Source organism: Cnephaeus nilssonii (assembly GCF_951640355.1).
Source record: "Cnephaeus nilssonii genome assembly, chromosome: X".
In the NCBI taxonomy this organism is placed as follows: Eukaryota; Metazoa; Chordata; class Mammalia; order Chiroptera; family Vespertilionidae; genus Cnephaeus; species Cnephaeus nilssonii.
In genome coordinates, this window is record NC_137071.1 from 13,975,327 (window position 1) to 13,988,637 (window position 13,311).

At 49.6% G+C, this 13,311-nt stretch overlaps 1 protein-coding gene across 1 annotated transcript in view; it reads left to right on the top strand.

The window, feature by feature from the left end:
• Positions 1-12,188, top strand: part of LOC307096104 (melanoma-associated antigen B4-like) — a gene marked incomplete at both ends in the record, with an annotated part of 29,085 nt that extends 16,897 nt beyond the window's left edge. Inside the window, one exon of the mRNA XM_079765664.1 lies at positions 11,103-12,188. Coding sequence (XP_079621790.1) covers positions 11,103-12,188 — 1,086 coding nt within the window. The remainder of the gene's footprint in view (positions 1-11,102) is intronic.
• Positions 12,189-13,311: the final 1,123 nt, after the last annotated feature.

Genomic DNA, 13,311 nt, shown 5'->3' on the forward strand with positions numbered 1-13,311 from the left:
TGGCCAGCCAGGCCTTATCAGCCCCAATTGGAGAGGGCTTCCAGACCCCACTCGTGTATGAATTCATGCACCAGGCCTCTAGTTGATAATAAAATTGATAAACTACTAGCCTGGTTAACTAAGAGAGAGAAGACAGAAATTACTAATATCAAAAATAAACGAAGGCCATAGCTAATGATTCCATGGGCATTAAAATGATACTAAAGAAATCTTATGAACATTGCTATGCCCACAATTTGATAAACTTCATGAAATTGACCAATTTTAGAAATACACAATTGAACAAAGCTTACACAAGAAAAATAGATATCTGAATAGACCTACCTATATTAAACAAATTGAATCAGTAATTAATAAATCCTCCCAAAATGAAAACAACATTTTCAGATGGACTCCTGATGAATTTGATCAAATCCTTAGGATAGTGGTCTGCAAAATGCAGCTCGCGAGCACCAGCCGCGGTTTGCCGCTCTGTTGACTAATGAGTTTGCCAACCACTATCATATACTACCCATTACCTCTTTGCACACAATATGCCACAATTGCCTAATCTTCACAGCTTCCAACTACACAGAAACATTTAGTCTAGTCCAGTGGTCGGCAAACTCATTAGTCAACATGGTGACAAACCGCGGCTCATGAGCCGCATGTGGCTTGCGAGCCTCGGTTTGCCAACCACTGCCTTAGGAAGAAATGATACCAATGTTCTACATATAAGCAAATGAAAGGATGCTTTGCATAATAATATATCATTAGGAAATTGCAAATTAAAACAAAAAGACATTAGTGCACATCTACTAAAATAGCTAACATCTAATACACTGACAAGGCCAAATGCTGGAGAAGGTGCTGAGCTTCAAGAACCCTCTCTCACTGCTGGCGGGACTGCAGAAAGGTACATTCAAATGGAAAGATAGTTTAGTGGAATATAACAAAAGTAAACATATTCTTACCATACAATGCACCAAATGCACTCTTCTGTGTGTACGCAACGGAGATAAAAAGTTATGTCCATGCAAAAGCTTGCACACAAATGTTTTAGCAGCTTTATTTATAAGTGGCCAAACTTGCTGAAACCGGTTTGGCTCAGTGGATAGAGCATTGGCCTGTGGAATCAAGGGTCCCAGGTTCAATTCTGGTCAGGGGCATGTACCTTGGTTGCAGGCACATCCCCAATAGGGGGTGTGAAAGAGGCAGCTGATGGATGTTTCTCTTCTATGGATGTTTCTGGCTCTTTATCCCTCTCTCTTCCTCTCTGTAAAAAATCAATAAAATATATTAAAAGTAAAAAAATAAAAAAATAAACATAAAAAACAACAACCAACATATCCTTCATTAGAGGAATAGATCATTAAACTGTGGTATCTGTGTACAATGAGATATCGTTCAACAATAAATAAAAAGAAATGATCAAACAATCTATGAAAAGATAGAGGACCCCTACATGCATATTACTAGGTGAAAGTAGCCCATCTGAAAATGCTATATACTATATAATTTCAACTACTTGACATCCTTAAAAGGCTAAACTATGGAGGCAGTATAAAAGACGAGGAGTTCCAAGGGTTAGAGGGAGGGATGAATAAGTAGAGGACAAGGAGTTTTAGTGCAGTGAAACTACTCTATATGAGGGATACATGTCAATATACATTTGTCAAATCCCACAAAACGTACAACACAAAGAGTAAACTCTATTGTAGGCTGTGTACTTTAGTTAAAAGTAATGTATCAGTGGTACCTGTTTCATTGTAGCACATATACTATACTAACGCCAGGAGGAGATGTTTACCATAGGAGAAACTCTGTGGTTAAGCGGTTGAAAGGGTATGTGGAAACTCACTATATTCCTGTCCAATTTCACCATAAATGTGAAATGGATAAAAAATAAATATATAATGTTCTATGGAAAAAACTCCTCTCACTGTTACATATTTAGAGTACTTTCTGTTTTCCTGGAAAATCCGAATTCTGTAGTTGGCCAATTACTATAATTAAATTTTTCACGTGACAACTTGCTTTTATTTATGAAAAAATCAACTATGTTACTAGCAGTAAAATTTGGTCAAAATTCTTCAGTCATTAATATGTAAAATATAACAAGACAAAACACCACAAACACCTGAAACCTGAAACTTAAAAAAACAAAACAAATAACTGTTGCTGTCCTAGTGTTTATATGCACAAACACACACAAAAATGAAAACTTATAAGATCATTAGTAGAGGTACATTTATTCAATTTATAAAAATGTGAGCACTACACATTAAGCTCTGTAGCACTGTTGCTGGAAACATCCCAGGGATAGTAATTATATTAAGTAGATTCATTAGAAAAATGTTTAAAACATCAAAGCTATTCAAGAAACTAGCATAAGAATATCATATTGAACACAAAAAAGTAGAAGGTAGAAGAAAATAAAGATAAATGTAAAACAATGAATTAGAAGACAGCACAGCCTACAACTAGTGAAAACTAGTACTTTGAAAGGATTTATATAACAAATTTATAACTATTGCAAACATACATGGAATAAGCAGAAGTAAGTGATTCTAGAAAAATAAATTGTGAAAACATTAGGTGCGGAAGTTAATGAGCACTTATAAGGAACACTTTAAAGTAGTGCTACCAATATCTCAAGATAATGAAATTTGAGTGTATTACCTTTGAGTGTATTACCTGAAATTGTCCTTTAGGTATAACTTTGTCAAGTAAAGGACAAAGTTATACCTAAAGGACAATTTCAGGTAATACACTCAAAGGAGTTTTATAATTATAGAACTAATAGTCCCTAGTGGGTTTATGGATAAAGATGATCATCCACATCATCACAAGGGAGAAAACAGACATCATATGTCTCCTAATGGAAGTGTATATTGTTACCTCTAGAGTCCGCTTGCCAATAACCAAACAAATACCTAACCTCAATATGAACAAGATTCTTCCTATAAAAGTGGAAGATTGTTGTAGATGTATGCCAGGTAACTGGGTTAATTATTCTATTCCCTGTACTATGGTATATGTTTGAGAATATCTGCAATAAGAGGATTTTATTTAAATGTCATGCCTATTATATGAAGATTCAAATGGAGCATTTTAGGCAAAAAATAAATGGTTACATCGGTCCACAGAAAATTAGAAATCTCCAATTAAAAGGTTAAAAACAGAAACTACAATCTAACCCAAGACTATATAAAAATACTGCAAGACCAGCCAGGTTTAGGTACTTGTCAACACCAAAAGGCAAATGAAAAATGAATTACCATCTCATATAAACTCGTTTAAACCATACAAAAAATGGGAGTTATTTAACCATTGTACCAGGCTACCACTCTGCTTACAAAGACCAGATGAGTATACCTCAATAAAACTACACTTAGGCCAAAATCAAACAGACACCACTATCATACATAAATTCATAGCATTTCTAACATAGTAGTTAATAAACATTAGAAAATACTGTGAACTACAAATCACTCCATTTTCCAAAAAAAAAAAAAAAAAATAGGTAAAAAACATGTGCCAATGTGTAGGAGTAAAGAAAAAGTCGTTGGCAAAAATGCACACCAGTTCATATCTTTTAGCAAGGTTGCATTATGACAGAATTTCCATTTTGCAAGCTCTACAATGTGAATCATGAGCATAACCAATAGAGTTCAGAGGAGGACAAATATACTTGGCATTTAATACACAGTTTAGAACTCAATAATAAAAAATACATAGATGGTACACAGGTATGACAAAAGAGTACAAACACCAAAGTAACTAAGAGGTAAGAATAGTGCATAGAAAGAGAAAATAATGGAAAAACTATGATCTCCTAATTAAAAAGTACAGAGAAATAGGTGCAAAAATGCACATTGTAAGGAACTTCGGAAAAATGATGTATGAAAAATCATTAAGCAGAATCAGGATGCTGGTCAAACCAAATTGGTAACAAATAACATGTAATGTAAAATATACCATTCACAGCAATATTATATGAAACATATCTAAGAGAAGACCAAGCAGAAATGTACAAGTCTTTATTAGAGCAACTGTAAAACCTTACTGATAAGCTTATGAAAAAGACATCTCAGAGCAGAATACTATGTGTAATGAAGGGAAAGAGAATATTGTAAATATGATAATTCTCCTGAATATATTTACAGACATAATTCCTAACCTATAACTGCAAAGGTGACAGCCAAGCTCAGGCTGCTGTTTCCCATACCCCATACCATCCCTGGAAAAAATTATAGAAGGAATAACAAAAATGATATTGATGATAGGAGGAAAGCAACAACAAATATGACAAACTGCTGGGAACCCTAGCTCAGTGTTGAACTAGAACGTGTGTGCAGGCAGGTGGGGAGACAGAATGGAGGTTGAGACTGGTCGACTGGTCTGTAGGTAGCAATAAAGGCAGATAGAGGGGATTGACTGGAGGAAGATTTTGAGGTTCAACCTTTGATTCTTCCAGGATACCCAGGGAGGAAGCCTTTCTAGTGCTTCACAGGAGGAACTTGAGGCAGCAACCCAGAGCCTATAAGCCAGGACCGACCATGGGGTACTATGAGGACCAACATTTGGGATGGTCCTGCCAGTCTGAGTCCAGGCAGGCTGTGCTATATCCACCTGAAATGTTGTCAGTGGATGAGGACTGGGCTTTTAATGAGCATCTTAATAGACCATCAGCACAGATTCAAGGAGAATAGCAAGTAGCACAGTAATCGCACATCATGCATTTTAGAAAATGTGGGCAATGACAATGATGTCACGCCAGAGAGGTCCCAGGCTGAGCTCTCAACGAAGGAGCACCCCCTTCCCCACTGGGTGCTAGAGGAACGTGGTCAGGAAAGCAGGGCTCTAAGGTCAGAAAGGGAGCAGGTTGTCTACCCCAGGAGCCAGGAACCCACTGGATTCTCCTGCCCTGCAGCCTTGTCTGGGCGGCCTCAGGCAGGAGTGGCCCGAAGAGAGGAACCTGCAACACATCAGCAGTCCCAGGGAGCTGAGGACATTGATGTGAGGGGCTGGCCGCAGGTGAGCAGCGGGGAGGAAGCCCAGCACTGACCAGGAGTCAAGGGACGACATCAAGAGAGGACAGTGGGGAGCACCCAGCAGTCAGTCCGGGAGGCCCCGGGCCTGGCTGCTGAGCTCAGGCCCCAAAGACGTCCTCTTGGGGATCTGAGGGAACCGGGAGCCTGGTTCTGAGGACAGATGATGGAGGAGAGCCCCCGGGGAAGGCCTTGCACCTGCGCACGGCCCAGCAAGGACCACGTGGGTCTGGAGAACGCGGCCCCTTCCGGAGCCCCCACCCCCTGCCCCCTCCCCCGCTGACCGGAAGTGGGGACCTAACTGCCATCGAGCCCGTCCAGGACGAGGCCCTTCTAAGGACTGCTGCCCAGGCCGAGCAGAGGGAGCAGACCCAGTCCTGTCAGTGGCAAGGTGCGAGGGGTGCTGAGTGTGGTCAGGGGACGCGTCCCCAGCAACTCCAGTCCCTTGTCCCTGAAAAGAGGGGGCCACCAAGGGCTGAACCACTGACCCAGCCCTCGGCCCCGGAGACCCCAGCATGGCCTCCAGCCCTAAGGCCCTGGCTTCCCGCGGGCGGGGTCTCAGCAAATGAAGGCCCGTTGCTGGACTCTGGCTTGGGTCGAGTTGATAGATATCCCAGACTCTGGACAGGGAAATGGGGGATCCTCTGGGGAGAGAGAGCACCCCAGACTGAGGCCTCCCACAGCCCTGGTCCTGGCTGGGCCTAGGAGGATCCATGCAGGTCTAAACACTTCATAGTCCCTGTGACCCAGGAAAGTCTGATAAGTGTGGGCCTTGGTGAGAGGGGCTGGCAGCAGGTCAGTAGAGGGAGGATGTCCAGGTCCTGGGAAGACTCAGGGAGAGTGAGGGAGGTGGGGACCTTGGTGGGAGGGGCTGGCAGAAGGAGGATTTACAGGTCCTGGGAAGACTCAGGGAGAGTGAGGGAGGTGGGGGCCTTGGTGGGAGGGGCTGGCAGGGGGAGGATGTCCAGGTCCTGGGAAGACTCAGAGAGAGTGAGGGAGGTGGGGGCCTTGGTGGGAGGGCCTAGCAGAGGGAGGATTTCCAGGTCTTGGGAAGACTCAGGGAGAGAGAGGGAGGTGGGGGTCTTGGTGGGAGGGGCTGGCAGAGGGAGGATGTCCAGGTCCTGGGAAGACTCAGGGAGAGTGAGGGATGTGGGTTCCTTGGTGGGAGGGGCTGGCAGAGGGAGGATGTCCAGGTCCTGGGAAGACTCAGGGAGAGTGAGGGAGGTGGGGGCCTTGGTGGAAAGGCTTAGAGAGGGAGGATGTCCAGGTCCTAGGAAGACTCAGGGAGAGTGAGGGAGGTTGGGGCCTTGGTGGGAGGGGCTGGCAGAGGGAGGATGTCCAGATCCTGGGAAGACTCAGGGAGAGTGAGGGAGGTGGGGGCCTTGTTTGGGGGGGCTGGCAGAGTGAGGATGTCCAGGTCCTGGGAAGACTCAGGGAGAGTGAGGGAGGTGGGGGCCTTGGTGGGAGGGACTGGGAGGGGGAGGATGTCCAGGTCCTAGGAAGACTCAGGGAAAGTGAGGGAGGTGGGGCCCTTGGTGGGAGGGGCTGGCTGGGGGAGGATGTCCAGGTCCTGGGAAAACTCAGGGAGATTGAGGGAGGTGAGGGCCTTGGTGGGTGGGGCTGGCAGGGGGAGAGGTCCAGGTCCTGGTAAGACTCAGGGAGAGTGAGGGAGGTGGGGGCCTTGGTGGGAGGGGATGGCAGGGGGAGGGGTCCGGGTCCTGGTAAGACTCAGGGAGAGTGAGGGAGGTGGGCCTTGGTGGGAGGGGCTGTAAGAGGGAGGATGTACATGTCCTGGGAAGTCTCAGAGAGAGTGAGGGAGGTGGGGGCCTTGGTGGGAGGGGCTGGTAGGGGGAGGATGTCCAGGTCCTGGGAAGACTCAGGGAGAGTGAAGGAGTTGGGGGCCTTGGTGGGAAGGGGTGCCAGGGGGAGGATGTCCAAGTCCTGGGAGGACTCAGGGAGAATGAGGGATGTGGGGCCTTTGTGGGAAGGGCTTAGAGAGGGAGGATGTCCAGATCCTGGGAAGACTTAGGGAGAGTTAGGGAGGTGAGGTCATGGTGGGAGGGGCTGGCAGAAGGAGGATGTCCAGGTCCTGGGAAGACTCAGGGAGAGTGAGGGAAGTGGGGGCCTTGGCGGGAGGGACTGGCAGGGGAGGATGTCAAGGTCCTGGTAAGACTCAGGGAGAGTGAGGGAGGTCGGGCCTTGGTTGAGGGGCTGGCAGGGAGGATGTCAAGGTCCTAGGAAGACTCAGGGAAAGTGAGGGAGGTGGAGGCCTTGGTGGGAGGGGCTGGCAGAGGGAGGATGTCCAGGTCCTAGGAAGACTCAGGGAAAGTGAGGAAGGTGGGGGCCTTGGTGGGAGGGGCTGGCAGGGGGAGGGGTCCAGATCCTGGGAATACTCAGGGAGAGTGAGGGAGGTGGGGTCTTGGTGGGAGAGGGTGGGAAGGGTGAGGGTGTCCAGGTCCTAGGAAGACTCAGGGAGAGTGAGGGAGGTGGGGCCTTGGTGGGATGGGCTGGCAGGGGGAGGATGTCCAGGTCCTGGGAAGACTCAGGGAGAGTGAGGGAGGTGGGGCCCTTGGTGGGAGGGGCTGGCAGGGGGAGGATGTCCAGGTCCTGGGAAGACTCAGGGAGAGTGAAGGAGGTGGGGCCTTGGTGAGAGGGGCTTGCAGGGGGAGGATATCCAGGTCCTAGGAAGACTCAGGGAGAGTGAGGGAGGTGGAGGCCTTGGTGGGAAGGGCTGCCAGGGGGAGGATGTCCAGGTCCTGGGAAGACTGAGGGAGAGTGAGGGAGGTGGGGCCTTGGTGGGAGGGGCTGGCAGGGGGAGGATGTCCAGGTCCTGGGAAAACTCAGGGAGAGTGTGGAAGGTGGGGGCCTTGAAGGGAGGGGCTGGCAGGGGGAGGGGTCCAGATCCTGGGAATACTCAGGGAGAGTGAGGGAGGTGGGGTCTTGGTGGGAGACGGGGGGCAGGGTGAGGGTGTCCAGGTCCTAGGAAGACTCAGGGAGAGTGAGGGAGGTGGGGCCTTGGTGGGATGGGCTGGCAGGGGGAGGATGTCCAGGTTCTGGGAAGACTCAGGGAGAGTGAGGGAGATGGGGGCCTTGGTGGGAGGGGCTGGCAGAGGGAGGGGTCCAGGTCCTGGGAAGACTCTGGGAGAGTGAGGGAGGTGGGGCCTTGATGGGAGGGGCTGGCAGGGGGAGGATGTCCAGGTCCTGGGAAAACTCAGGGAGAGTGAGGGAGGTGTGGGCCTTGGTGGGAGGGGCTGGCAGGGGGAGGGGTCCAGGTCCTGGTAAGACTCAGGGAGATTGAGGGAGTTGCTGGCCTTGGTGGGAGGGGCTGGCAGGGGGAGTGGTCCAGGTCCTGGTAAGACTCAGGGAGAGTGAGGGAGGTGGAGTCCTTGGTGGGAAGGGCTGCCAGGAGGAGTATGTCCAGGTCCTGGGAATACTCAGGGAAAGTGAGGGAGGTGGGGTCTTGGTGGGAGCGGGGGGGGGGGGGGGGGCGCTGGGTGAGGGTGTCCAGGTCCTAGGAAGACTCAGGGAGAGTGAGGGAGGTGGGGGCCTTGGTGGGAGGGGATGGCAGGGGAGGATGTCCAGGTTCTGGAAAGACTCAGGGAGAGTGAGGGAGGTGGGGGCCTTGGTGGCAGGGGCTGGCAGGGGGAGGATGTCCAGGTCTTGGGAAAACTCAGGGAGAGTGAGGGAGGTGGGGGCCTTGGTGGGAGGGGCTGGCGGGGGGAGGGGTCCTGGTCCTGGTAAGACTTAGGGAGAGTGAGGGAGGTGGGGCCTTGGTGGGAGGGGCTGGGAGAGGGAGGATGTACATGTCCTGGAAAGTCTCAGAGAGAATGAGGGATGTGGGGCCTTTGTGGGAAGGGCTTAGAGAGGGAGGATGTCCAGATCCTGGGAAGACTCAGGGAGAGTTAGGGAGGTGAGGTCATGGTGGGAGGGGCTGGCAGAAGGAGGATGTCCAGGTCCTGGGAAGACTCATGGAGAGTGAGGGAGGTGGGGCCTTGGTGGTAGGGGCTGGGAGAGGGAGGATGTACATGTCCTGGAAAGTCTCAGAGAAAATGAGGGATGTGGGGCCTTTGTGGGAAGGGCTTAGAGAGGGAGGATGTCCAGATCCTGGGAAGACTCAGGGAGAGTTAGGGAGGTGAGGTCATGGTGGGAGGGGCTGGCAGAAGGAGGATGTCCAGGTCCTGGGAAGACTCAAGGAGAGTGAGGGAGGTGGGGCCTTGGTGGGAGGGGCTGGCAGAGGGAGGATGTCCAGTTCCTGGGAAGACTTAGGGAGAGTTAAGGAGGTGGGGTCCTTGGTGGGAGGGGCTGGTAAGGGGAGGATGTCCAGGTCCTGGGAAAACTCAGGGAGAGTGAGGGAGGTGGGATCTTGGTGGGAGCGGGTTGGGGCAGGGTGAGGGTGTCCAGGTCCTGGGAAGACTCAGGGAGAGTGAAGGAGGTGGGGGCCTTGGTGGGAGGGGCTGGCAGGGGGAGGGGTCCAGTTCCTGGGAAGACTCAGGGAGAGTGAGGGATGTGGTAGTCTTGGTGGGAGGGGCTGGCAGGGGGAGGATGTCCAGGTCTTGAGATGACTCAGGGAGAGTGAGGTAGGTGGGGGCCTTGGTGGGAGGGGCTGGCAGAGGGAGAATGTCCAGGTCCCTGAAGACTCAGGTCGACTGATGGAGATTGCCATATTGGTGGAGGGGCTGGCAGAGGGAGAATATCCAGTTCCTGGGAAGACTCAGGGAGAGTGAGGGATGTGGGTTCCTTTGTGGGAGGGGCTGGCAGAGGGATGGTGTCCAGGTCTTGAGAAGACTCAGGGAATGTGAGGGAGGTGGGTGCCCTGGTGGGAGTGGCTGTCAGAGGGAGGATGTCCAGGTTCTCGGAAGATTCAGGGTAAGTGAGGCAGGTGTGTTCCTTTGGAGGAGAAGCTGGCAGAAGGAGGATGTCCAGGTGCTGGGAAGACTCAGTGAGAGTGAGGGAGGTGGGGGACTTGGTGGGAGGGGCTGGCAGGAGGAGGATGTCCAGGTCCTGGTAAGACTCAGGGTGAGTGAGGGAGGTCGGTGCCTTGGTGGCAGGATCTGGCAGAGGTAAAATGTCTATGTCATGGGAAGTCTCATAACCAGTGCTGCGACCAGGGACCCCATAACATGCAGGCACCTCAGAATCCCTGAATACTGCCATTCAAATAGGCCCTGGCATTTGTCAGCAGAAGTGCCACTTATTTCCTGCTCAGGGTTTAAGCACGGGAAGTCTTTCACCTGAAAAGCACTTTCACAACACAGCAGAGGGAGTCATGCTAGATACACATCTAGGGGGCAAACAGGATTGATGTGAGATCCTGGGGCACCTCTCAAAAGGGGTCTCCATTTGATTGTTGCATCCTGCATTTGGGAGAAGACAGGCAAATGCAGCTAGACCGTGTCAAATTTAGTTCCTCCTTTTGCTTCTGGGTACCTACTGACCTCATTGTAAGATAGGCCACAAGCATAGACACAGAGGGCCCTAACTCTTCCAGTGCCAAGCGGGAAAACCACAATGCACTGAGAAATGACCCATCCTGAACAGGTGATGAAGGTAAAGATAAGGGCAGAAAGTGGGGCTCTGAGGCCCTACTTGGAGACCAGGTGAGGTGTCTACAGGAGGACTGAGGAACATAAAAATGCAGCACAGTCATGTCTCATAGCCATGTCAGTTCTGGATGCCCCCTGCCAGAAGCAGCATCTCAACACACACTTGTGGCATGGAGGTTTGAGTGTCATATTCAGAGCAAGAGCAGGTAGTGGGGGCCAAGGTCTGGCCAACAATTAACTTAATGATCTTGAATGGGAAATGAGAGCACTCCTCAAACCCAGGGTCACATATACCCCCTGCCATCCCCCATAGTCACCTAGGGAACACCCAGGTAGGATTCTGGGCCTCTCACTAAGGCACACTCTAACTTCCTCTGCAGGGTCTTAGGGCAGAGACTGGGCAGAACAGGAGCCCTGTGGGTTCCTGGGGCACTGCCCTCAGACCTTGCAGACATGGCCTGGGTAAAAGCCCAGGTGCAATGTCCCTGCTGAGAGTGCACATGCCATCTCACTCTCCCTCCTCCAGGTGCCAGCATCACCTCCTCTCCTACTACAAGGGTGCCCGCGGTCCCTGACCAGTGTCCTCATGCCTCGGGGAAAGAAGAGTAAGCTCAGAAGAGAGAAACGCCAACAGCCCCTGAATGAGACTCAGAGTCTCAAGGGTGCTCAGGCCACAGCAGGGGAGGTTGAAGAACCCCCCTCCTCTCCTCCCAATGATGATTCTCCCTCAAGCTCCCCTGCACCTAATCCATCCCAGGAGCCGCAGGGAGCCACAGCCACTAGCTCTCCTGAGGCATGTGTGGCTTGCCCTATATTTGATGCCATTGCCAAGATCCAAGCTGAGGAAAGTGCAAATGCCTCCCAGGCAGCAGCTTCAGCTCTGCAGGCTCGCAAAGATCCTCTAAGCAGGGAGGTGAGCAAGGTGATGCAGTTCCTGCTTTTGAAGCTGAAAAGGAAGGAGCCCATCACTCAGAACGCACTGCTGAAGTTTGTCAAGAGGAAGTACAAGGAGCACTTCTCGGAGATCCTCAGGAGAGCCTCTGAGCGCATGGAGCTGGTCTTTGGCCTTGAGTTCAAGGAAGTCAATCCCAAAAACCACACCTATGCCTTTTTCAACAAGCTGGGCCTCCCGATTGAGGGAGACCTGAGCAGTGATGAGGTCTTGCCCAAGACCCCGATTGTGATGGTGATTCTGGGCGTGATCTTCATGAATGGCAACATCGCCACTGAAGAGGAGATCTGGAATTTCCTGAATGTGTTTGGGGTCCAGCCTGGGAAGAAGCATGTCATCTTTGGGGAGCCCAGGCAATTCATCACCAAGGATCTGGTTCAGCAAAAGTACCTGGAGTGCCGCCAGGTTCCCGACAGTCATCCTCCCTGCTACGTGCTCCTGTGGGGCCAAAGAGCCCACACTGATATCAGCAAGATGAAAGTGCTGGAGGTGCTGGCCAGAATCTTCAACAAGGCCCCCACTGCCTACCCAGTCCTGTATGATGAGGCCTTGAGAGATGAGGAAGATAAAGCATGGTTGAGAGCCGCAGCCATGGTTGGCTCTTTTACCAAGCACAGGGCTCCTTCCCAGGCCAAGTCCAGCAGCTGCTCCCACACCTAGGGAGACCTGAGGCAGCCTTTTCAGGTTAAGTTTGAGGAGCGCAGTCAACCTTCTGAATAGTAGAGTAGTGGGCTCTGGAGAGAACAAAATGTTTATGCGGTTGGGTTTCTTTTTCTTCTGCAGATGACTAATTTTTAGGGTTGTGTGTATTTTCAAAAGTTGTTCCTTCTAAGTAAAGGTTTATTTGCTTCAGAATCTAAGTTTATTAATGTCATGGATGTCACATTTATTAAAGATGAAGTTTAATATTAAGAGGTTTGTTTATTACAAACTGATTGAAAAGCCTCCAATATGTTCTTTTTCCTACAGTGCAAGGCATAGGAATAGGATTTTTGCTGGGCTTATGAAAATATTTGGGATAACAAAATGGAGAAACAAAAGTAAAGGCTGATTAATTCTTAGTGTGCTTTATTCTCCTTGTTCTTTTCTTTTAAAATTAAATACCATATACCTGGATTTGCTTATCTCCTTCAAAGTTTTTGAGAAAATAAATCCTAATAAATTTGAATTCTTGCTCATGTCTTTTCTTTCCCCCTCCAGCATTAATAGACCATCTGCTCTTTGGAAATGTCTAAAATTACTAGTCATGGTAAGAAAAAGAAACCTAATAGCCACTGCCCATAAAATTAGAGTTTATCAGCAGCATTAGTCATAGAAGGCAAATGGTGTCATCCAATGTAAGAAATAAGTAAATGACAAGTAACAGAAGAGGTGTGGAAGACAGCACCTTATTGCCCATCATGTGAACAAGGCAATGTTGGGCCTTGGAAATCTCCAGTCACTGAGGGTGTGGGGGGAAGGTAATTTTCATTCAGATTTCAAGATGGGCTGGATGAAGATGAGGATTTGTGAAGTAGGGGCTAAACCCTCAGGTAATAGGTCTTAGATTTGTGAGACTAAGTCTGGAATGGAAAACAGATCTGAAACGTTACCTTGGGATGTGGGAAAGGCTGAGAGAAATCTTCACCTGAGGCCAGACTGGAAGGGGTCCAATCCACTTGCTCCAGGGAAAGAGAACATAGTGCTCAAAATAGGTGTTTTGAGCAAAGAATGTCTAGAGTGTTTCTAGAAATAAGTGTGATATCGCTCCACGTGAGATGCCAAGGAACCACTGGAAAATCCC